The following is a 26559-nucleotide window of genomic DNA, read 5'->3' as shown; positions in this document are numbered from 1 at the left end:
CGATATGTGTCTACAGTCAGGGATGTATTCATGCGGCCGTGTTGCAATATGCCATCATCTGTTGACCGACTCAGATGTGGTAAAAACTGTACGTAATTCAGTACTATACCTCAGTGTAAAAATAATTTCTCGATTGCTTTGCCAATGAAAACTTTATACCGAAATCAAACTTCAAAATTTAGACCTTCACTCTTGTTCTTGTGATAAAGCCACCAAATTTTCTCAATTTACAAACATTTGCCAATAAAAGTGTTCACAAATCCTCAATCGTCAATCTCAATAACGTTGGAAACTCTCTTGACGAATTTACACAGGCGAACACTCTATTTACGTTTTAGTAAACAAAAGAAAATCATACAGGACAAAGTGAGAAGATTTGAAAAAACTCTCCTTTTTCTGAAAATCTACCGCCAGGGTGCGCTGTGCATTACAAGTTCAAGTGGGGTCGCAAGAGAAGACACTGGCCAGGTGCGTTTCAAAAGAGAACATAGACATTTTATTCCTCATTCGTGTTGCATATTTTGACAATATACACCTAGTAATTAAATGCTATCCCAATTCAATATTACAACTCAGCCAAATTGAATGCAGTACAGATCTAGCCTGAAATGGCAACGTGCTGTTGTTTGCATACTGTACAAAATTCTGCTTGTTGGTAGAAACGTACCGGAAGTGACGAAACACTCCCGCCATTTCAGACTCGAAATGTGAGCATCAAGCGATATGTACATGCCGTTTACACTTTTTTTATACATGCAAAAGGTTTATCACAAAAAATATACAGAGACGTGCAAAGAAACTACTAAAAGTGAAAAAACACTGTGAGCACGGAAAAAGAAAGCACAGAAAACCAAAAAAATTCCGGAAATCATCTGTTTGAACTGGGTGGAAGTGTTTTCAATTTACGCGGGAGAATGTCAATGTACTTTTCAGTCCTCTGAATACGGTGAATGGCGTGAAACGAAAAGGCCAGCCAGAATATTTCAGGTGCACTGTGTGAAAACGAAATTATAATCCTGCGTCAAAATCAGAAATAACCTCTGCTTCTCCAGACATCAGATGCGAAGGGATACCCGCGCCCACGCCTTCGAGTTGAGCACAGCCGTCTAAGCATCTAGCGTTGAGTTTCTCACAAGTGGACAGGCAGGCAGGGTGGCCACCCTTTTCGTCACACGACGCTGCACATTCTTCGAATTTCCCAACGCAAAGAAGTGTGTAGCAATCTGTGGGAGACAGAAGGATTATGCATTAAAGACAGACCCAGCAGAGACAAACAGACCCATACACAGCGACAAATACATACAGACACATATAGACAAACAGGCCTATACACAGAGACAAGTACACCAGACACATACGGATTCATACTCAGAGACAAGCACACAAAGACACATAGAAAATAGAGTCTACGGCCAAATAATATTTCCTTATCCAGTACTGACTTAGGGGCAGTGTGCAGCGTCTTGGAAGATTGCAAATTATTGGTTGGCTGAATAACATTGTCATTATTGAAGCCATCGTTTCAGACTCCCTTAGTGGCTGTAAATAATCAAAAATCACCAGACTCCATAAGTTGAAGTCAATAAATAATTTCAACCCATCATATATGGCCTTTCGCGCCGCTGCACATCAGCAGGGGATTAAATGTTTTTATAAGTATAAGCTTTCCAAGATGACACGACGTTGTTCTACATGGTAACAGTTGAGCACTATTAAAGTAAATCACAACAATCAACATCCAATCCGTTGATTCACAAGAAGTACACAACCGCTGCTTTTTATATCAACGTCAGACTTCTTCTAACATTCATTACCTAGATAGCTTTGTAACTGTACTGTTACTGTACCAGTAGTTCCCTCCTTTTCAAGTTTCATTCACCAAGGATCGATAAACATGCAGAGTTCTACAACCTGTCAGAAATATCTTATTGTCATGACCAAGGACTGAAAAATAACTGGTGTGGAAATCACACAGTATTGGAGGAGTGACAACATTTGCATCGTCACAACTGAGTTTCTTTCATTGAAATAATAATGTAAGTCAAAAATTGTGATCCTGACACAACTTCGAACTCTGATGGCGCTGTTCCATTATCCGATGAAACACAACACTGAGCGAAGCATTAGCACTCACCTAGAATGGGCTCTGACCGTATTAGAGTCGTTCTAAGGACATCATCAGCTGCCGAGAGAAAAAACAAAACAAAAATATAAATGAGTTTGCTACAGTAATTGAAACACGAAGTCGATTATTCCGTAAACTAATCATCACTGGAGCATACGGCGCAAAATGAAGTTATACGAAGCACAGCAAAACAAGGAGTATAATAAAACTAATTTCGACTGGGCGCCACCGGGGAAAATGAGGACGAGAGTCGGACTGATTCTGCTGGATGTCTCTCGGGGAGGCCCGGGACATGGAACTAATTCTATTGGTCGTCACAGGGGATGAGTGAAGAACGTGCGTGTGTGGGCCTGTGTCCGAATTACTACACTGTCAGAATCTAAGTATCTAAAGTACCAGCTGTATAGTTTGTCTGTTTTTAAGACAATTTGTCAAACGAATCTCCTACATCGGAAACCGACCTGTGTACAACATAATGTTGAATGCCTGCAGATGGGGGTTTACTGGACGACACAATTTAACGCGTCGTACATTACAGCACAGACAAACAGAGAAACAGTTTCTCTATTTGTCTGTGATTACAGCAAAAAAACTTGCTGGCCGACAACGAACTAAACCATTGCTAGATTTGCTATCTGAAAGCAAGGTAGGCACTCTCGCAAAGACCCAATAAACGATTACAGTACAATTGAACCAATTGGCAGCCATTTAAATTCAACGACTTTTCGCCTCATGAGTCTAAACTGTTACGTCACAAAAGCTTTAGTTATAAGCATGGGCAACGAAGTGTAGCTGAAGATGAACAGTGCATATAGCAATAATATGATGGTCAAAATTCGCTGTTACAGTTCTGATTTCACTTGTAAAGCAGACTTTCACTCGATGGTAGCTCGAAAAACTTCGCGAAAACTATACAGAAGCAACAATAATTAACCAACTACATCGTTTTGCTTTTTTCTCACTCAGCTACTACATGTCATGTTAATAATGATAACAAACTGTTTCGGTATAATCCCAGTTTGATATTATACTTAATTTAAATACATCAAAAACCGAGAAAACTGTAGAAAACAGAAAAAACAATGAAAAGTTAGGCTGTGTGGAGTATAAAGGGAAGGGATGACGAGGTTCTACACATAGCTACGTGTCCCCTGGTATGACGGGTCTTCCTCTACATCTACCACTGACAGAACAATATCACGTGACTGTTTCCACTACCGGACGTGACGTCACTCCACATCGAAGAGAAAGGAGGAAACTAATCTTACTTAGCAATCATACCCTTGTCAGCATCTTTCTTCTCAACCCAGAACACTGCAACAGAAAAAACGACTTCATTACTGCTCGCACTCTACTAACTCAAATGTTGTGCATACAACTACGAGGGCGCTATACTGCCTCGAGAATTCAGAAAGTGTGAGTAGCATCTCCTCTGCTCTCTGCCTTGGGTGTGAAATTCTCACTGGCCCCGCCTAGCTTAAAAGCTAGGAATTTTTGAGTGGCCCTCCGCCACAATAACACTTTTAAATACACACATACACATTTAATATATGTATGTTTAATTGAGACTACACTAAGGAGGGCAGGAGGGGTCTCCCCTCTCCTGATGCGGAAACTTTTGAAATATGGAGATTATAGTTAATCATTTGGTGATAATTAGAACAATTATCATAAATGAAAGTTTTTTGTAATCTCCTGTTTATTTTTCTTTATTTACTTTTCCTCTTAGTGTTTGTTTTGCGAGTGACATCCTTCTCCAATTATTATGACCCTCAGGTCGTGAATAATGACGGCTCTCTTGCGACGATAATTATTATTTACAGCCATGTGAAGTATACTCTTGCTTTTGGAGTGTTTAATGCTTCCCATGGTGTTCCCTATTTCGATTTATGCAGTATCGCCATGACAAATTCAGCATGTAATACGGACCAATATTAATTTGAGAACAATGAGATCATAAACAAACCATTGTTCTGAGCCATTTTAAATGATCTAAAACACCTACCTCTCTTGTCCTTGTCTGCTGAAAAAGTATTGTAAAATAAAAAAGAGCGATAAGAAAACAAGAAGAAGAAGTCTGAGAAAGTGTCCGATGACGTATTCATCGAATGTTTCCATAACTTGTACTTGAGTCTGGCACGTAACGATACAAAAACTGTGCAACTTCTTCGTTTATTGAAGGGCTAGAAGCCGTAACTTTTTTATAAGTTTTTTTTATCATTGTTGACACTGTTTTTGTTTTGCATGTCAATGGCAAGTTCTTGTTCTACTCACAAAGGCAAACAACCCCACATTTATCTTGTCAACACAGCGCGTGTGTGTGAAGTGCACCTGTTATTGTTGACGATTGGATTATAGTCCAGACTAGACTTCAATTCTCAACAATAACGATGCGGTCTACACTTGAAGAGGGCGAGCCGATAAGATGGCTGGGTATATCAACATGCTTTTGGGGAGTCGAGTAGAACAACAAACAGCAGTTGACATATCGTCAAAATAATCAGCAAACGTTGCAGCTACAGGTCCTTTAAGGGTATCTGTAGATCATACATAGTAATAATAGTACAGAAATACGACCTTTTATGAACCAAAATACGACTTTTAGATTATTAGGACATCCAACGTAAGGGTAGTCCTTCTATGGGTTCTTTCAAAACAAATTTGTGAAAAATATCTGAACTTCAGTCCTGTCACCTAAAACAGGTAAAAAATCAGCTGCAGCTATATTGTTACGGTTGCGCATTTACGTTTCTCGATGATGTAAGGGGTGATATAAGGGGTGCACTTTATATTATAAAGTATTATTTTAGATGAAGAAAACATTATGAGACAAAGCAAAAACTAGCTGGGCAATGAATCGGTACGTTCCCTCTCACACTTCTCGCCACAGGTCTGCAAAACTTAGATATGTGCGCCCGCACGCGGCGAATCGGAAGTTGAAGGGGGACGCGCTTCTCGAGGATAAAGACACACAGTTACAATGAAACTTATTTTTCTCTGGGAGTCAATTAAATATACCGTTTTTACACCTGTCCATAACCTTCATAGACTCAATGTCGAAGTATCATTTTTAGACGCCAACATCACTGACTTGGAACACAGAACTAAACACACAAGCTCTTGCAGTGAAAAATTAAGACGGATAATGTAACACTTACCATCGGCGGCCTTTTTCTGTACCCAGAAAACTAGAAAGCGGAAGAAAAAGCAAACGTTTATACTGAGTACATCTAATGCCAAAGATGAATTTCATGGACATAGTAATTTTGATGATGACATAACTGTTGTCCTTTTGCCGAGATGACATGTACATAAGCGTTTTAGTTTTTCACATCGCTAAGTGACTGTTTAAATATTAATGTCTTCAGATGGATTATCAAACACACACATTAATCGACTTGTAATTAAGACTGCGTACTTGTAGCATTTCCACAAACTGGCCACTGTAATTAAATGTGATTTCGTGTCGGAAACGCGTTAAGAATTATTCATCATTGTCCGCGTGAGAAACATATAAATTACACTTTTTAAATGAAAAGTTTAATCCATCCATAATACAGAACGGGGTATTGAATTAAATGAGATTGCGAAAATATACTATGAATAATGTAGGGTAATCTTAATCGGCTTAAGCAATTCGATGGCTTGGATGAAAAAGGGCTTAGTCGAGTCAAGAGGCTAATGGATAGGCTAACTTGTCAAAATTAAGTGTGTGGGCATGATTGCTTGTTGTGACATTTCAGATGCAACTCTTAATCCTCAATCAGTTTAAAAAAACGGAAAAGAAAAAAATCGCAGAGGAGGCTGTTGGCATTAAATGCGTATCGGATTTATGGATGTTAAGCGCTGAACGCACAGAAGACAAGATTTTCCACTTCAAGGATGCTGTTATCCGGGCAAACAGGCCGATTGGCCCGCTGCTCATATTTTCAAATAGACGCTGATCCTAAAACATCCTGCTAAAATTTCCGAACGTTTGCCATCCATCACAGTACAGCGGAAATATTAATAGTGTCCTTGGAGTTTTTTCTGGGCACAGAAACAATTCAGCGCTCCTTATTAAAACTAAAGTGTTTTGTTACAAGCTTTTAAATTTACCAATAGGTTCTGCATTATATATTATTTTAGACATTTTCAATCAGTTTCTCTCTTTTTCAACTTCCGAAAGAGACGCTTCATTGCATTCATAGGAGTATCTCTCGCTGAGTGTACGTTTAATGTGGCTTTAATTAGTCTTCATGTTAACTCGCTGGACTCAGAGGAAAACATAAATGCATCAAGAAGGTGACAACTTTTGTGAATTGGTAGTCTAGAATATTTGGTCATGCAAGCTTGGTTAGACTGTTGAAAAAATAACTAGACAGGGTGGAACACAACACGATAACTTCCTATACATGATTAAATCTTTCACGTGAAGATAGATTGACGGGAATAAAAAGAAATGGCTATCACACTGGACTCGCCAATCTAAACTGGCCGGCATATTATCAGTACGATTGTATAATCAAGGCTTATTTCAATCTGAATCGGTTCTGAAGCGGCAATTTACATGGCTGATGGCCTCATTTAGTCTACCTATGACGTAATATGCAGCGCCAATAATGATAACGTTCACAAAAGATTGAAAATCTATATTTTCAATGAAACAGTTGTCTGTAACATTTCTACTTCTTTTCTATGCCTCTTTAATTGCCGCCAGTTTTCACCGTTTAACATTTGATATAGTTTTCAAAGTTTGAAATTGAAACGTGCATGTGCTGGCGGTTTAGTTAGATTGCACACAATGGCCATTCAATTGTCAGACACTTATTCCGGATGATTATCCCCAAGAATGGCTAGTTATCTGTTTTATACGAGTGTTCAAGTATTCCGGTATAATAGTGTTCTCTAAGAAAGGAATGTTAGAGAGTGTTCGATACTCACCCCTCTTGTCGTCATCAGCTGAAATTTAAACAAGAGAATAAAATTACGAAAAGGCAACACGATCTTGTAAGGTATCATAATGCTACTTTATACACGATATGACTTATAGAATTGATATCTTGGTAATTTTGTCTTTCATTCCAAGTAGAATGTGCATTGCAGATTGGTATAATTTATACTGCAATGTCTACGAGGATCACTTTCAAATGTGGCAGAAAGATGTAATCATTATATACTCCGTGTATATTTCTTTGCACTGACAATCGGTAAAGTTAGTGAGCAAAACTCGCTCTCACAGGAAAGTGCGCAAGACCTGTTGAAAGAAGTCTTCTTTGTTTTGCTGCGCGTTCTTGTCGCAAATGCACGCAAAGGGGTAATCAAAATTATCAGCGATGCTGTACAAATGTACTTCGATAAACTAAATCCATTTTATCGTCATTTCCAAATCAATCATGTGCTTGACACATAGTATTTTCGTTCAATAGATGGGCATGAACTGCTTACCTTTTGCACCAACATCTTTTTTGTCTACCCAAAAAACTGCAAGGAAAGCGACAGAGAGAATACTTGTTAAGCACTTGAACTCCAAAATAACGAAATCGACGAAAAACAACGCCATCAGTATAAGTTACCTGGCCTGTTACCATTTCGTCGACATGCTATTCTCAAAGTGCGGAAAATTGTGATCAATATCGACATGCTGGGATTACGGTAAATATCGACTTTGCCTGAATATGGTGCTGTAGTTCCTACGAAATGAACATGACTATTCACAACGAAGCAGTTTCAGATAAGAAGAAGTTTGGATTTTCAGTGTTAAGATTCACACTAGCTCTCAATTCCTCAATTAATATCAATCTTTTGGCGGGAAAATGATTCAATCCCTACAGAATGAAACCCAAATGTCAAACACAAAATACACTCGGAAACAAAGTAACAGCGTGTCTGTGAGGGCGCTATTGTGGTTTCCCTCTACAAGCGAAACATATCACGTGAATACTAATTTTATTATCATTTTTATGCCGCGCAGATCACAAAATTCACAGTAAGATTTTATTATGTTCGAAAGGTCGACAAAACGTCATTGTATTTAAAATTAATTTCTTCTATTCCTTGATCTGCCGTATGAACACTTACGAACATTGAACACATACTCACCTCTTTTCGCCGCTTCTGTTGCACAGACAATGGGAACAAAAAATGAATCGTTTAGATTTACAAAAATAACTTATGACCTCTAAAGTTGACGTGATAATTTCATGAGTTTATGACAGTGATGACTATCGCATGACAGCAAACAAAAATACGTCCCGTTTTACGGCAACCGAGCTATCAATTATTAACATTAGCTTGTCTCTCAGAGCACAAATGTGACATGATGTATGAACTTGAAGGGTAAATGACGGGCCCTGAGATTTTTATCTCAATGTTTTTGGCGATTTAATTCCCTCTAGTTCAATTATAAGTTCGGGATTATGGCAGATATGACTTCGATAAGCACAGAGTAATTGTACTTGTAAGATATAAATGTTCGTAAACGTATAATTAAATCGACTCTTTCACTGTATAATGAGTATGGACAAGTAGAACAATATAACTTGGCGTAAACTTCGTAAGTTTCGAATTATGATGGCAATTACTTTCGAAGCATTTTGGTCTGTACGCTTGCAGTATAGTTTGCTGTTACAAACCTTATAGCCCATTTCGTTGCCTGATAAGAATTTGTCACGTAATATTGAGTGTGAAATTCTCATAGCTATGCAATATACTGTATTCCGTGTCGACTGGTGTAATTTAAAGGTGAATGAACAATAAAGTACAAAATGAATAGAATATGGTTGTGAATAAACCTCACATTGTTTCAGCTCTTTAAATGTGAAAGGCAGTACCACTCATTCGATAATAGGTCGCCCTACGTCAGTATATACTTGATTGAGCAGTTCGATGTAACCTTATTGAACTATCAACAGCAAGTTACAGTTGATAAATTATAATAACCAGTTATCTGAAGAAATGCCCTTGGTTCGCCGGGTTTCTTTCAAAACTTCCTAGCTCTATCAAACCTTTGCTGCTTTTTTAAAGGATTAAAAGTTGGTATCGCTCACCGAAATCGCCATGGAGTCCCGCATCTTTCTTTTCCACCCAAAACACTGCAAAATATAAAGCGGTATCAATGGTATCACAGAGATCTTACTTTAAATCAATATTGTTTTTTTTGGTTTTTTTTTCTACAAGTTCGTGCGGTATTCAGTGAGATGTGCTGTCGATTGAACAGGTAGCAAAAATGTACATTTGACTTGTGTAGACATGCTGGCTTTATACTAGTAACATAAGAACTCGACTCTAGAGTTACGTCTGACATCATTATTTGAATGAATGGAATTCGAGTATATTTCAATCGTGCACAGTCTGCGCTGTCATTTTGCCGAAACTGAGCTAAAACTGCTTACTTGTTATTGGGGAAAAAATTAATTTAAAAATGCACTACAGCGCCTCTGCTATCGACTTGTTTGTAAAGCCATTTTTTTAAAATAACTACTTTTAAAATAACGCGTTTAATTGACACATGGGCGACTGCTTTTATGATATTTTCACCCCCTTGATATTTACTCAAGGGACAATCACCCACACCCTATTTTAAACTCATGGTTTGGAGAGTCCGGGTGGCAAAAACCCCTGGAGGACCGTCCCCTGAACGACGGTGCAGGAAGACAACTCGTCATGTGTTAAAATTTCTTTCCCAACTAATACAAATAATAGTTCGATATGTGAAGCTGCCTATACCCTATACAATCAACACATTGGGATTTCTCTGATCATACAGGAGAATCGCAAATACAACAAAACATAAATGACATGAATTCAAATACAAAATCAGCTGAACCAGGCATTTATACATACAATATAACTGGGATAATACACTGAAGCAACAGACTGATGAAGACACCACATTTTCAGTTTCACAACGCTCGTCAAATGGATCACAAATCACAAATATTTGCGCTGCAGGTTAAGTAGCGTCTCGCCCTAGTATACCCATTTTATTGCAAGACACACACACAAAAATATCCAATACAAATAAAAGCGTTCCACTCGAGAATCCCCACAAGCACAAGATAGTTTAAATGTGTGGAGCTCCCCCTATGAGCGATCGCTATGGTGACAAGTCGTCACGTGACTGAACGTAACTACAAACCTCTTTTGTCTAAATCTTCTGCGGGTGTTGTTGAAGCGAAGGGAATTAAAAAAAAATAAGTGGTCATCATTAATTCATGGGTAAGTAATGACAATTATAAAAATGATTGAGTCAGATTCAGCCAGCATAATGGCACTATCAGATCGCTTTAGACACGCTTAAAACAATGTTCGTGTAATTGAACTTGGCATGGAGTCATGAACACATAGCGAAGTTCGTAGCATTACGATAGAGTAAATAAGAGTATACTTATTTCTTTCGGAAACTATCCATATCATAAAAAATAACGATAATATTTTGCGATGCATGTTTGAAATGCTTTGGTATTTTCTCGCTCTTTTACTTTTCCAGTCAACGAAAACTACTGGTAGAAAAAATGAGAAAAAGAATTTCGAAAAATCCTTTCAAAATACATGAAAAAAATTATTTTGTTTCATTGTCGGGAAAATGAATGAAAACCTTACCTCTCTTGTCATCATCGTTATCTACAAATATGAAAAGAAAGAGAGTGTAAAAGGTCAATGGCCGAGGAGCGAAGTCAGAAAAGAGTAAATTTCTGGCAACGATAAATGTGTCGCGCCGATCATAACCGAGATGACCAGTCTGAGAATAGATTCACAGAGGATAAATTTGAATAGATTCACAGAGGATAAATTTGAACTTGACATTTGAAATGTAACATTTTACGACTTCCCGAAGTAAACATGTTTTGATTAATTTTGGCCCGCTCTGCTCATTTTCAGGGTATTTTTCGTTAGGGAAGTTCGTGGATATGTTGCTTAGCAAAATACACACTTCTGTACATTATGGATTTGTGTACATTCTGTGTATCAAGTATACATCTTGCTAATCTTTCTGACCGATTTAAAATATTCCCTGACGTATCTTTCGCGCTGTTTTATTCCTTTCCATGACGTGATTTGATAAAGTGAAAAAAATCTGAACCTCTTGCATGGGTCGCAGGCTATCGATATTTTGGTCAGAAAGAGAGCTTCAAAGGCGACTTCATTAGCTCAATGGGATCTGAGATGTCAAAATGAGATGTGCTTCGCGTCATTCCATTTTCGGCATTTCATACGGTGTGATGAGTTCCAAACGCATCGGGGAGATGCCACACACACTGGCGACCTGACAGAACTCCATTTTCAGATGCACGATAATTGAAAAAAGACACTGTGCGCGCAAATTTTGGTCCTTTTGACTTGTGAGACGCTGAAACGAGGCAATATCTTAGCGAGCGTCTATCAAGGGCAGATGCACTCATTCATTCATTCATTAATAAGTTCGGCATGTGTCAGAAATGACTTACCGAGATCAGCATTTTTCTTCTCTACCCAAAATACTGAAAAGGGAGAAAAAGCCGTTATCAGTTAAACGTATACACATCGCAAAATATCACATTGCGATACAGGCTGACAAACTTGGCCTGAACGCAGCAGCGAGATTTTGCGCCGTCTTTTGCTCGAACTGATTTTTACAGTGGGTAATTAATCATGCCTCGTATGTTTATGCGCATATGTTGATTTACGTGTTTTCGTATCACGTAAAAACAAAAGGACAACTATTTGATTGGCTGTGGGTACAAGTATACGTGTCTATGTTGATTTTGCGCCGTTTTTTGCCTGAAGTGGTTTTTACAGTGGGTAATTAATCATACCTCGAATGTTTATGCGCATATGTTGATTTACGTGTTTTCATGTCACGTAAAAACAAAAGGACAACTATTAGATTGGCTGTGGGTATAAGTATACATCTCGTTCTTGTTCAGCGCGTTCGGCACTTAAAATTCAATGTTCGTTCCAGCACGTTGATTCAGATAGCTCGTTATTCATAATACCAATGTGTAATTTTCGACACATTTTCCCTATTAAAAGAAACAGCATTTGGGTATTTCTCATTAAAGTACATTTGTTCACGTCTCCACTTAAATATCACGGGATAAATTACAAACCGAAGCTATGAATGACTCATTTATCTTATATTTCAAATGTAGTTGGGGAAGGCCCCTCCTACATCGTTGTTACGGCGCAGGATCTATCTTACTCCCGTCGCCTTATTTATAAGAATCTTGAAAAGGTCGGTTACTGCACGAACGATTAAGTTGTTTAATGTTCCAATTCAATTTTATTTCCAATATATCACAATTTTCTTTTTTGCAAAGACTCGCTGAATGCGGCCACTTAACTCCGCAGCGATGCACACAAAAAACTTTTAATAGAAAACGATAAATTACGCGCGCGCAAAAAGAAATATATTCCAGTCTATTCTCGTCGTAATTACACCAGGGCCGCATCCTTCTTTGTTTCATTTATTTTTAACGATTTCAGAGGGGTTGCCACGGGAGACAAAAGCGAGTGGAATTATTCCGGTGCGGTCGGGAGTTATCATTATTTATTTTGAATAATTTTGCATCGGTGAGCACAGTTGTTGTGTATACTTAGAGTGAGTCACTGTTTATATTCAGTCATTGAGTCAAATGACGGTGTGGAAATGTTAATTTCGGCGGCGGATAAGTCCCGCGCGTTAAGAAAAAACAGAGTTCGACAATTTCTTATCATGTTAATTCAAACGTCCCTAACTTGAGCGGATCCAGAATGTACACGATACTGAGATTTCCCATGTGAGTAAGGAAGAGAAACAAAGCCATCTGAAGGAATATCTGCTTCTTGTGACTGCAAAATGTGCTTATTGCTCTCCGCTACACATAAGGAAATCCCTTAAATGTTTTCTGACGCAAACGGGATTTATTCTCTTTTAAAACTTTGCGAATTGGAATGTAATGTCTTCCTCGGCGTGGAGATACATGTTGTTACTTTGAAAAGAGAAAAATTAGACCGCATTAGCTTGTCGTGGTTACTTTTTTTCGTAAAATCGCACTTGGGTACAATTATCTTGGAACGTGAAGCCTCTGTATGGCTCAATGGGCTTCAATGGTAAGTACTAACGATGCCATTCCACGCGCGCAAAAAAAATTCCGGCAATTTTCCCCAAACTGCGGAAATTTTCAATCAAGCCCGTGTCCACAGTCTCCGAATAGTGCATCAGGGTCTGTCACTTTTCCGTGTCTAATATTCATTTTGTCGCATTTCAAAGTTAACCAGCGCGGACGAAAATTGGACAGATCCCGTTAAAGACGGCCGTAAAATTGACAAGTAAATTTTGAAGAGAAACTCTTCTGCCTGTAAAGTCAGGTCGACTACCGGCGAGATAACCTCAAGTTCAGCAATTAAATCGCAGAAAGCGCTTTCTGCTCCCTCAAAAGTAGCATTTTCCAGGGGGAAAGATCGCTGATGTTTTGGCTGGCGAGGAAGAGCTTGATGCACTCGTGCATGCCGTAGCCATGGTAACAACAGATTGCCGCATGATGCATAAAGTTATATTTGTCGCAGTTGACATCCAGCAAAGATATCATTTCCAGGCACGGGAATATGAAGCAGAGAGGGGGAAATGTTGACATTTTATTGAAATCTGACCCACCTCGCTTCGCTGTTTCTCTTTTGTCGACACTTCTTTCTTGCCTCGTGGGTGCTGCGTGAACTGGAATGAAGAAAGTACAAAAAAAGACTGTCAATTTACATGAGAATATATTTATGTTGAAATTGTGACCGTTCCAGTGGCTGTACATCTACTGCTGGTTTGTTTGTGTATGTGTGTTGTTGTTATTCTTTATAGCTATGTTGTCATTTGTTTCTTTGGGGCGAATGACGTCACAAGGCGATCAGGAGTGCTGAGGTGACTATGAGTATTTCAACATAACACTGGTTGTACATTCAGTAGCGGTTTTGCCTTAACAGTGCTCCATGTGCAACTAATAATCGAAGGCCAACTCGTCCGTGGTAATGTCTTTCCAACACCTGGCATCGCTTCTCTGTTTCAGTAATAGCAGAGTCGATATATCTCTCTTTCTCGGATTTTTGAAATTTGTCTTGGCTGTCAATTGTTTCTAGGCGTGAATTTTTGAATCTGTAACTACATTTCCCGGACTACGTTTTTTTTCATTTGAAATTCGGATCAGTGTATTAGCCCCTTTCTCCACGCTAAAATAATAACGCATGGATGTTACGCGCTTATCCATTTTGCAAATGATTCGTGTCATGGTCTTTTGCCGCCACTTTCGTCAAAGAATTTCATAGCCGTCTGCAACTTCATTAAAATTTTGTCATTTTTCCATCAACTCTCTAAATAGTATTTTACTTATTCTTACACTTTTACTGCAGGCAGAAATAAATATTCAATACAAACGTCTACTCATTTACTGCCGCGGAAAATTAAATTATTTACATTACAGCAAAAGTGTGTGTGTGTGTGTGTGTTAACATTGGCGATCCAGTTTTCTTTTTGTTAAAGTAGCCCCAAAAAGATTATCAGATAAATCGTTTAATAGAAAGCAGTTTTGGCATACCCACATGGACAATTCACATGAGTTACTGTACAAAAGTCTGAGTCAGGGAATATTTAAATATTTTTTTCTTCCATCACTCTTCGTTGGCAGGGCAATATTATCAGATTTCACTTGATGCATATTGCCCCCCGGTGGTGCATTCCCGGGAGAATGGTAATTATATCTAAAAATAAATAAAAAAAACTAGAGAAGTTGCTCTTCAAAGGGAAGTCTGGCGATCTAGATATTGCATGTTATCACTCTCATATTTGCTCCGTGGCTAATAATTCTTCTCATCAGTTTTGCACGCCGCTATTTTCAAACAGTCTCCAAATCAGCGAGATCATGCTATTTTGAAAGTACCCTTCAAGTTCTTTGTCAGGCTGAGTTCTCATACACGGAGTGAAAATCCCCGTGCGTTTTGATAGGGTCTGATTATCGACTGGAGAGGTTTTATGCGCACTCCTGGTGTGGTTTATGATTTTACGTGACATCGGAGATAATGAGAGGGGACAGGTGAAGAAAGAAAAAAAAAGACAAGATGGATTATTTCTTCTATATTTCGAAAGATGAGGTCAAGATAAGATAGATACACACGCGCGCGGTACCTCAGATTTCAAAATGATGAAACCCACTGAGAATGCAAAGTGTGTCTCAAAGTAACTAACAGGTTAATGCCAATAGCAGAATCCAACGCTCTTTCCTCTGATCGTCAAAAATACGTATCTGCCCATTTTGGGGTATGATGCAGCACTTCAAACACTCAACCTGACAAACTCCTTGCTGCAGGGTCCAATGTCGTCCGGCGTTATGTGGAAAACACGATGATATAATCGCTCTCCACAGGGGGTCTCTCTTACTTTTTTGGGACAAGCTTATTGTACAGTCTTTTATGGTATTCTTCCAATCGTTAACAGATGATTTTAGACCACGAACAGGGTGAAGTTTACAGTGAAATATTGTAGTTCCGGCCCGTCTCTGAATTAGCAGCTCTATTACTCTTATCACCATGACAACCTCAACATACAGGAGCACGTTCTTTTATTATTATACGCGTCTCAAAAATGGGCCTCGAAATACGGAGCATATTAATGCGGGAGGAATGAATCTTGTGAAGCGTCCCTAATTAGCGGCACAGTAACACAGTAACTGATGGGGCTCAATTTGAGGAACTGATGATTGCCTATCGGGATTAAGAACCCTCTACACCACCCAAATCGTCAAGGGACTTGAAGTGGGCCACTGATATTGTGGTTCAAGAACACAAATGGGTGATATAAACTGTCATACGTGCAACCACGCTAATGTTTGACGCCTTTAAGTAAGTTTTTTTTTATTTAAAATGTCAGATACGACAATCCAGAGACGAGTAACTAAAGCTCACATGCCAAGAAGAACTGATTTGACATCACGGCAAAATTAAACAATGTCAGAGTGAAAAGGCATTTATAAAATGGTTATGTCCAATTTGGCATCAAAACGTGGATCTGTTGTCAATTAAATCGGCGATGTCTCTAATAAATGTGAGAAGGAGCAATGTTTTGACACCCATCAATACGCATTTGTACAAGACTATCTTCCGCAAAAGAAAACGTGATCCGGTGGCAAATAATACATGTATGTGCCATGACAGAGATCTAATGGAGTCAGAGTGACGTTAAAGGCGAATTTGCGTTTACTCAATAGAGTATATGATGCCAATTTGAAAAGAAAAAAAGCATTTTTTTCTGTAAGGCATAAGTCAAACTTAAACTTAGTAGACGTCCAAAAACTCGTTTAGAACAATGGTAAAACATCATTCAGTGACGATCATATCTCTAAAAGTCGAGTCACAAGAATCAACAAACGAATTACCCAAAATGAGCTTGATTTTCCGCAAAGAGACAATATTTGATATTACACGTGTTTGTTCTTTTCATTGAAACCGCCGAAATGTATGCTCACAATCTGTCCTGTTTAAATTCGTGTTGTTGTCCTGATTCTTGTCGACATTTATCGACCTTTGAACTTGAGGATACCTCTAAGTCAAGTTCATATCTGTGAATCACATGATAGATATCGAGACGCCTCAGCTGCGTATATTATGCCCCAACCGCAGGAGTCCAGAATAAAACGCAGCAAATATATTTTCCTAGCTGCCGATTTAAGATGAAGTTTAAAATATCTTTTGGAGACAGACAGACAGACAGACAGACAGGCTGCTAGTGGATGGATGATAAATCTTTTTCACCAGCAGCACTATGCTAATCATTTGTGTACTATGAAGAGGGCGTATGAAAAATATATGGGGTCGACTTTAATCCTGTAGCGGCTAGCGAATCAACCACAACGCCGTAGGTTTACATCATCTCACAAAACGTATGAACCATGCTTCAGGCATCTGCTATAATGAGTTTTCCCCTCCCCATTGTCTTTGGCCATTTTGTGTTCTCTGAGAAGTAAAATTCTTTGACGAAACTCAATGCTCCATCATGTACTTTCTCGTACAAACTTTGATATTTATTCTGAATGGTACTGGTGGGAAGCCTTGACGGACGGATGAGAGAGAGAGGAGAGGGAGAGACGGACGGACAGGCAGACAGACAGATAGACAGAGGACGTGCCAATAACTGTATAGGCAGGGTTAATCCTTAAGTCCTGTCAAGGCATAGAGATAACCAAAATAAAATAACAGCCTGCAATTGCATTAAAATCGGGGAAAAGTAATTTGCATCAGTACAAACTCGAAATACAATGACGTCGTAAATTGAAAAGACACACATGATGACATCATCTTTCAGGAAGATGACTGAACAATTTTTACAACATTACAGCGTGATAATTTTCTTTCTTAAATTTTAGATCTCTTGAGTTTTAGTTGATATCTGAGAGAGAAATAGAGAAAGATAGAGACAGACAGAGTCAGAGTTGTAGAGACAGAGAAAGAGAGAAAGGGACAGAGAGACTAATAAGGAGGGGAGACCGAGGGACGGACAGAAACAACAAGAGACAGACAGACAACACGAGTAAAATGATTATTTATGTGATTGTATCAAATCAATAGCGTTTGTGACTATGAATGCACGTCATTTTCAATAAAGGTACATGTATTATATGTGTTGTGGTTGTCCTTACTAATTGTGGATACGTTAATTTTTTTTTAAATTTGACCATGGGCAATTTACAAACAAACTATAAGGTTCAGGAATGCAAAGAACGTACTCTAGCGTTGAATAATCATTCACCGTCACTCATACTTGAGGATGTATAAAAGTCACTCGTTAGTTGACCTTCCCCTAGACAGAATAGTTTCTTGCCTGTTGGGGTTCGCTCAAAGACCATGTTAAAAGTCCAGGTATTCTAAAAAGAACGTTTAGCTTCGAAAAGACAAATCGCCTATCTGACGTCCTGCGCTTGTTGAATTCACTCATCCGGGAACCACAGGGCTATTTCTATATGACACCGGTTTTGTTTATCAAGTTTTGATCACGTTAGTTTGGCTGTAATCTCGCATTTATGAAATTAAATACCGTAGAACAATTTTCACGTCATAAAAAAACGACCACAACACACACATGATACAATTTGTTTATGTGTGATCGAAGGAAGAATTATCGCTGCGGTACACAATTTAGATGTAGTGGCACGGCGATTTCATTTTTAATAGGATTTTACAAGGAAGCAATCGAAAACACTTAACGAGCAGGTTCCAATGAAATAGCTCAGCGTGTATGATAAATTGACGCCGCTAGCGAATTCGCTCGGAAAGTTATTACCGCATAGCGTGGGTTTAAGCAAGGGCTATAAGCTGTTGCCAAGAATAAATGTACTCTTTCCTTCGATGAATAATTTTTTGAAAAAAATTGCAGAGTTCTGGCGTTAGTGTTGTTTTCAGTGACGTGTGAACGCGCCCATTTTTCATCATTTGATATTTGATGCTTTCATCGTAGGCGAGGCCTTCTCCAGTGGTTAAGGTGAGCTCTGAAAGACATCTCCAAAGATGTAATCTTTCTAGTAGACGACAGAAAGCTTAGGCAAGCATGGGCATTCAATTTTCAACATATGCTTCAAGGGCTGCTCACATCTGATGGCTAGACGCACGGTAGCTCATCGGATGCGGCGATACGGACGCTGATACACAAAGTAAATATAGGACGCCCAACAGATTTTCTGATAAGGTATTTCGTTTGAAGGTTTTCTGATAACGTTGTGGTAAATTTCTGAATAAACACTCTTTTAGCTAGTTGCACTTCTTAATCATATTCTTCAAATTTACAAATACATATTAATTAAATCCATTTCGACCATGATAATCTTTCCGGGTCAATGGTAGTGAGACTGCGGGCACCAAATATTGGCATGATAAGACGAGCCACGCATATAGGCTCTGATTTATTCAGTCGAGAAATTCCATCTCAAATGTATTTACATGAAAAGTTTCGGGCCCTCAAGGTTAATGGCGTCCGGAACGATATCTAGAAGATGACCCAACTATCCGATAACAATCGTTTCAGTCAGGGCGGAAGCCAAAATGAAAACAGTGATACATCGAGTTATATGGTCAACGCTGTGCAGGCAGCAACTCCTCGACCCAAATACAGGTATTGATTGTGCCTTCATTCTGTATTTAGACATTGAAATATTAAAACCGCATCCATACGTATGATGAGGAGAGAACATTTTTTCATGAGTAGTCAATTTAACAGAGATGTGAATATTTTCACTCTATTAGACATGAGACGGTGGATCTGTGACCTTCATTTTAAATTTGCCGTTGGCATGATGAAGCGGATATTTGCTAAAAGATATTATCAAACCATTATCGTGAAAAATGCTCATTTACTGCTTCTTAATGAGCGTGAACTTCAGCGTCATCCGATCACAACTGATAAACTATTAACTTTACATCCAAAAATCAATGTTAAATTTTCAGCTACAGACATTAGGGCAGAAACACATTAACCGAACAAGCTACATAAGAAAACCGTTGGAAAAGATTTCGGAAAATCATTTTGATCATCAAGCGGTTTGGTTGCTAGTTTCAATTTGTCGATAATGAACTAATAGACTAACAGACAGCACGTCCTCCCTCCCTCCCCCCCCCCTCCCTCCCTTCTTGATCTTGATAGAACCGCTAGCAACGAAAGGCACCGAAGAGACCATAGTCTGAAACAGAAACTACGCATCAGCAACGGTGACCAAAATACAGTAAAATAAGCCTTCTGATTCAATCTTCAAATGCCCGCTACTTTTCATACTCCCGACCTACCCATTAAAGAATGGTACGGCCCAGCATGGATGTAAGCTGTATCTATAGGGAAGGTTAGAAATGACATTCTGTCTGACAATCGCTTTGATCGGTGAAACTCGAGCAACGGACAACCAGGCTACTAGATTTTTATCTTTAAATGTTTAAAGTTGAAACTTTTCTTCCATAGAAGACAATCTTATACGTTCTTTTGAGAAAATGAAATGTCCACAAGTTTTTGATAAGTCTATGGCTTCCAACCAATATCAAGACAGATCAACTAGCCTTTACGACTACAACATTCGGCATATGCACATTTTGAGAGATCTTAAGCAGAAAGATTCGGCATGTGGTAATGTTGTAAAGCCAATGTCTTCAACAAACATCCGTTATCTGCAGTCATATTTTATACGCTGTCGACTTACTTTTTCTCGTAACTGAAAGCATCGCCCGAAATCGCAACACCAGGTACGTTCGGAAAGTCCCGCAGGACGAGCAAGCGATTCTTGACGCCGCGTAAAGTAGAGTAGTATTTTTATCGACGTATTTTATTTAATGGCATTTCCGATTCAAGCATGCGTTTCGAAGATGTGCTACAGGCGTGCTGGAACAGGTGTACGAGTTTATATTCAGCATTCTGACTTTCAGCTAGTTTACATGAATAATGAAGGGACGTTTCTGTTTTGCGGTGTTTCCCTGCGCCTTAATACGAGCAACTGGCGTCAGAACCAGGCAGAATAAAATTCACTGCCGATAAAGCCCCCTCGAATAATTTGAATAAGTGTTGCCCGCTAGCCGTGCAAGGGTGTAGATTCTTGGGCACTCCAGGTACATCAGAATGAAGTAATCGTGTCAAATGGATGAAAATGCTCGGTACAAATCAACATCTGGAGCGAAGTTGGCATAAAATTTCGTTCTATGAAACTTGTATTTTCCAGTGAAATTCTGAGTGTGTTAATACGTTTCAACTCGATGTTCAAGAATTACGGGTCTCAGACAATGATTGGCCATACAAAGCACAGCCAAAACTCACATTCAATAAATGTTGGTCAACAGGGATTGGATGTTTATCAAAACCTTGCGTTGATGCCAATTTTTGCATTTATTACGCGTTCGTGCTTTAATTGGCTACCGAACAAACTGTCTGAGAATAGTGACTTTGTCGCTGCGCAGACTCTGAAAAGTCGCGTCCAAGTCTCAAGTGAGGGAACCCATCCTTGGCACCATCAACGATGACGATGTGACGAAAGTCAAAACATTTTACTTGAGAGAGCATACTAAATATGACCGATTGTCGTCTCCGTCGGACAATTTGTTGACGCAAGTCGTTGAACTTCAAACTGTTCACAGGTAAGGTGTTACCGTGACCTTTAGGTTCTACCGAGTCACAAACTGGCCAAACTGGACAAATTTTACCTTCTCAGGACTGCAGGAGAGAGCGACATGAGAAAGTATCGAGTGGCTCTCAAATCTGTCTGGCGTTTATCGAATAAGAGTTCTTCACAGAACGAGAGGAAACAGTTAATAGAAGTCTGTAAAAATTATGACAGCCCATAAAATATTTATGTTATTTTTATTTTATGAAACCCTCAAGGTCACTGAGAACGATTACGGGTCGTAAACTAAAACCAGCAAATTTGGGATCAACAATTTGATGACTTCAAGGTACAGAGCAACGGCAGAGGTCATAGTGGATGGATATGGTGACTCTGCCCAAGGGACTTTATTGAGATTTGCTAGCTACCTGCTGAACGTAGAAACAAAATGGAACTCTACGGTATTAAAAACGCATTACAGTCTAGACGATTTCTCAAAAAATAATAATAGGAAAGCAGTATCTTATGATAATGTCATTTATTACCTCCAAAGCTAATTCACAACATAATTCGGTCGAGTGATCTGATTTGTCATTGCAATGAATAACAAACAGTGAAGACTGAACGTGTGTCAAGACAATAAAACCTAACTTTATAATGTGCATCTTTCTCTCCTTTTATTGATACTATCGTTTTCTTACGAGTAGAGGTACCAGTCTGGATCGTAATGCTTTCAGTAACTGAAGCTGACACACCAAGATGTAGATTGTAACACAACGGTATACTTTATTACAAGATGGCGACCATGTAGTTCACCGTCAAAGGTCTGATCCGTAATATCTCTACTCTAAATTCTCTTCAAAGTTAAATACTATAAAATTATCATCATCATACAATGGCCATCACGTGGAAATTTTCCCTCCAGTCTTTGATTATTTCTTAAGATTAAACAAGATCTCACCATGGAATATCCCGTTCTCGATTGTTCTCATTGAAATCTTAACCGATAATTAATTAAAAGTGTCACACTATCTCCTATCTCTTCTTGTACGATATTGACACGCCTTAGCCACGTGAGGGACGCTTCCAGATGATATCTCTACAAGGGAGGGCGTTACAATATTAATTATGCAGGCCCCATTTTTATGCTACAAAAGCTGACTTATAACCGAATTTTTATATTCATAGCGATGGAATGCAGAGAAACCCCACTATTGGTTTTAACACGTAATTATATTCATCGAACTTCGTTGCTAAGTTGCAACAATTCAAACAAAATACACTTCAGCGTTTAGGCTCTACACTTTTTCTACTGATGTCTTAATTGGTTGAAAGTTTACAAATTGTTATTTCCGTACAATTGAACGGTCAACTGCGTTTCCAGATCAAGAAATGGAACTGCACTTGACTTAACTCGACTATTCCATTTTTTCCCCTGATGTGTACATCGCTCCTTATTGACACGGTCAATTTGGTTTTATAATTTGTCAAAAGAAAAAGTAGCTCTGTGACATTTTAAATTTCAGCTTGGATTCACTATTTCGTTTGTTATTCCCGATTGTCCTACCATATTCCAACCCGGCAGAGCGATGAACATGGAACGACGACACATCAATGTCAATGTCAAACGTGTAAATTCAAACACTCGGCGCACATTGAGAAAACTACAACTTACGAAATGAATGCATTAAACGAATAGATGACGGGGGTCCCTCAACAAACTGAACATACAAGACATCTTAAAGACCTAGGGGTTCCTATGTTATGTCCATATGCCCATTATCTTACTTCGTTAAGTGATCCACTTAAAATACCGCACGTATTTTTTTGAAAGAAACTGAATATTGTATCCAAATATAGCATATCTGTTTCCTTGAAAAACCTTCATCCTGGTGGTTATTTTTATCTCTGATGGAAAATGAAGAATTGCATAATTGCATCGCTAATTCTATTTAGTAATAACGATTTGTGTGTATATATATATATATATATATATATATATATATATATATATATATATATATATATATATATATATATATATGCTTTTTACACCGAAAATCTGTACTTTATGCTCGTTCACACGCGCGCATTCAAATCAATGTAACCTACAGTAACCCACATTCATTATTTTTACTGAGCATTCCACAGCCCTTAATTTATCATCTGAATCATACGACAGAGTACTCATTACCATACGATTATTAACTAGTTTCTGCTCTGAAATATTAAGTAATTTCTAATTGACTTGACTCTCATTCCCCCTACTAGAAATGTGCCATTGAAATTTACAATCTAGCTGCTTGCATGTATAATTATGTACGAGTCTGCCATTTCTATTATTGATTTGCACATTTGATCTGTGACAAATTATAGACATTTAATATATATATATATATATATATATATATATATATATATATATATATATATATATATATATATATATATATATATATATATATATATATATATATACGAATGTGAATGCGCTCTTCCAATGAGATATTATTCATTAATTTGCCCACTCTTTGGTTATCTCATTCAAAGTATTGTGGACAAAGAGGTAACAAATATTCCTTTCCGAGAATTTCTTACATGTATCTCTGTGGGTGTAACGGAAAAAGTGCGTGAACCTTGAGCTTTAAAGCTTTCAAATTAAAGACAGTTGTCTGTTCTGACTTCAGTTTATGCAAATGTTAACATCTGACTTTCTACTACTCTTCCTATCGTAAAAGAATGGAATTAATCGACAACTATGGTATAATTGTTCGTTTCTACTAAGTTTTTGTTATCATCATCTACAACAACAACATCAACAACAACAACGACAAATACTACTAAATGGTTTGCACTGACTTTCGTTTCCTATTTCTGAAGAGAATATCTAAGGGTATAGTTTATTATTATTAATTAATTCACTGGTATGAAATGTGCTAAAATTTCATTCAAACGGCATCATGTCAATATATGGCCTAGCAAGGGTGTCATAGAATATGATATGTTAGTTTATTAGGCACACCGAGTAAAACGCGATGACTATGAGTGCTTACATTACTTATGCTGCATCTGTCTCCGTATTTTTTTTGTTTACTTCCAGAAACTTAATGGACAAAACTATCGAAAAAGAAATACGGATGGCTAATGCACGTACGATTTCCGACTCGAAGTGATTTTCAAGACAGCTGACTAATCAAAAAGAGTCGACATTGTCATCTCAGAACTTGAGGTTTGTGTGACCTTTAAAGATGACAGAAGAACTGCCAAGATTTGATGTTTCTACAGGACAAACCATCACGCATGCGCAGTGCAAATGTCAAAATCAATTAGCGACATAGTCATTTCAGACGATATAATACGCACCCGAGATTCGAGACGTGATTATCATGATAAAGCCGAACCCTGGCGAAAATATGACGACTTTTCGCGGAATAATAAAGCGCGACTGCCAATTAATATAGGCATATAGTCGTCTGAACTGCGCCTGTGCGAGTTTCTTGTTTACAAACAATGTATTTCGTGCACGATATCAAGATGCACCTCATCATCATAGTTGTAACATTTAAATTATACGATGATAGATTCTGACAGACATGTTTAAATTTCATCAATCACCATTGTGCCTTGGATACATTGTTGCCATGGGTCGTATGGGTCCCATACGACCTTTGAGCGCAGTTCCGACGACTATATCCCATTAATATAGGCATTGTTTAGTGCATTTTCCCTTGTGATAGGAATACTGTGATTTGACGTAGGAAATTTCATAATTGCTTATTAAATGTGAAACTTTCAAAAACACTTGAAACGCTATATGTAACACAACGTCTTGTCCATGAACTTCATGTAGCGTCAAGCATTTTAGGTACCTTTGAATATCACAAATAGCATGCTTAGCATGACATCTTCGTGAGGAAATTCAAAAATTGTCTTCTATTGACTCAGATATATCTTTATGAAATAAAATAAGATACTACTTGATCAAAACTTTTGTGATGATTTGAATACGGTCTGCTGAAATCGGTTCATAATGCCCAGAAATTTCGATCTGTTAATTTTTCATTCTTTTATTGCCCCCCCCAAAAAAACAAACAAAAACTGTCGCCGTATGATCAGTTTAAAGTCCAAAGTCGCGGAAATTTATGAACAAAAGAGAACATTAAGCTTTTGCTACGATAAAGTAGTCAAAAGATTGTTAAATGTCACGTTCATGGATAAGAAGTGGTTTTACAAAACCTACTGCCGCGATGCAAGTCAGAACTGACGTCAGTTTACGCATGAGCAATGGCAACGAGACAGTTTTCCCTTTCATGGTGTAATTTTCAAAACAGTTTGACGTCTTACGTGGATCATTTATTAATATTGACAAGGTTATCCAATTGCCGATATCCCTGACGCAATTGATAGCTTGGAGTAGTGTTTCACTCATAAACGCACATCCTCCAATACTCCGACGCAATAAATATCGACTTGGTTTATTTTCTGATGAAATCCCGGGCGGTCTGCTGGCTACTCGTTCCCCTTGCTGTCAGCGTGTGTTGGCGACCACGGTAATAGAAGAGCCATCATGTTCGCTTGACGCGTCAACAAAACTCTGCTCCGTTGAATTAAGCAAGCGTGATAATAGGGCTGGGTTCGTTTCGTTTGCCTTTCCGTTTAAATTGTGAATCATTATAATTGCATCCAATATTTCTCTCTGTGAAGATATGGGTATGAGTAAGATGTTGTTAGTTGTTAAAGTTGGAGTGAAATCATTGCCTTTGTACCTGTAAATCAATACAATCTTTTAATACGGTATCGTACTGCCCCCATCCTTCAGAACCAGGCTAGTGTTTTTCTTTGCTGTGCCTCCTTCATTAAATTGGCAAATTCGCTTCACAAACCTCGCGGAAATTGGCAATTTCTGCCACCCAAATCCATTTTGTTCCAAATATTTATCTGTCAAATATGCCCGGAGGACATTGCTGCTTTTTCCTTTGAAAGACGAGAAGTTTCCGAACACAAATTGATCAACGCAGGACGCAACATTCTCCGACGCCCGGTCCTCTGCTAGGCGCAGGTGGGTGTAATTCTGGCCACAGTGAGCGCGCCTCTCAAAGTGAGCTCTGTGTAGATTGAATGTACATCAAACAAATAGAATACATCATGAAATGAAATATACTAGATGTGTTTGTGGATAATTCTGTGCACACGAGCTGTCCTGACCCAAAATGTTACCTCTAAGGACCAAAAGATACCGCCGACAAAAGAGCCAAAATACAACAGACAACATGTCTAGTTCATACAAAATGCATAAATATTGATACGGGTGCAGTTGCCTTTACATGGTTCTCTTATCCTTGAAAACAAACTGATATGTCATTCTTAATAGAAGACAAAAACCGCCTTTTT

At 38.4% G+C, this 26559-nt stretch overlaps 1 protein-coding gene across 4 annotated transcripts in view; it reads right to left on the bottom strand.

Annotated features, from left to right (window-relative positions):
- Window positions 1–473: 473 nt before the first annotated feature.
- The window catches only part of LOC139138645 (uncharacterized), a 48262-nt gene continuing 22176 nt past the window's right edge, over window positions 474–26559 (bottom strand). The window contains exons 3-15 of one of the 4 annotated variants that reach the window (XM_070707121.1): window positions 13722–13781; window positions 11554–11586; window positions 10709–10729; window positions 10245–10262; window positions 9154–9198; window positions 8207–8221; window positions 7553–7588; window positions 7049–7066; window positions 5284–5313; window positions 4131–4148; window positions 3394–3439; window positions 2135–2182; window positions 474–1223 (exon numbers count right to left, since the gene is read on the bottom strand). In XM_070707121.1, the coding sequence (XP_070563222.1) occupies window positions 2179–2182; window positions 3394–3439; window positions 4131–4148; window positions 5284–5313; window positions 7049–7066; window positions 7553–7588; window positions 8207–8221; window positions 9154–9198; window positions 10245–10262; window positions 10709–10729; window positions 11554–11586; window positions 13722–13781 (344 nt within the window). In that variant the 3' untranslated portion in view covers window positions 474–1223; window positions 2135–2178. The remainder of the gene's footprint in view (window positions 1224–2134; window positions 2183–3393; window positions 3440–4130; window positions 4149–5283; window positions 5314–7048; window positions 7067–7552; window positions 7589–8206; window positions 8222–9153; window positions 9199–10244; window positions 10263–10708; window positions 10730–11553; window positions 11587–13721; window positions 13782–26559) is intronic. The other 3 variants (XM_070707119.1, XM_070707122.1, XM_070707120.1) reach the window with 3 other exon arrangements.

This window comes from Ptychodera flava, chromosome 8 (assembly GCF_041260155.1).
Source record: "Ptychodera flava strain L36383 chromosome 8, AS_Pfla_20210202, whole genome shotgun sequence".
NCBI lineage: Eukaryota > Metazoa > Hemichordata > Enteropneusta > Ptychoderidae > Ptychodera > Ptychodera flava.
Note: the sequence above shows the minus strand (reverse complement) of the source record. Positions and strands in the feature narration are given on the sequence as shown.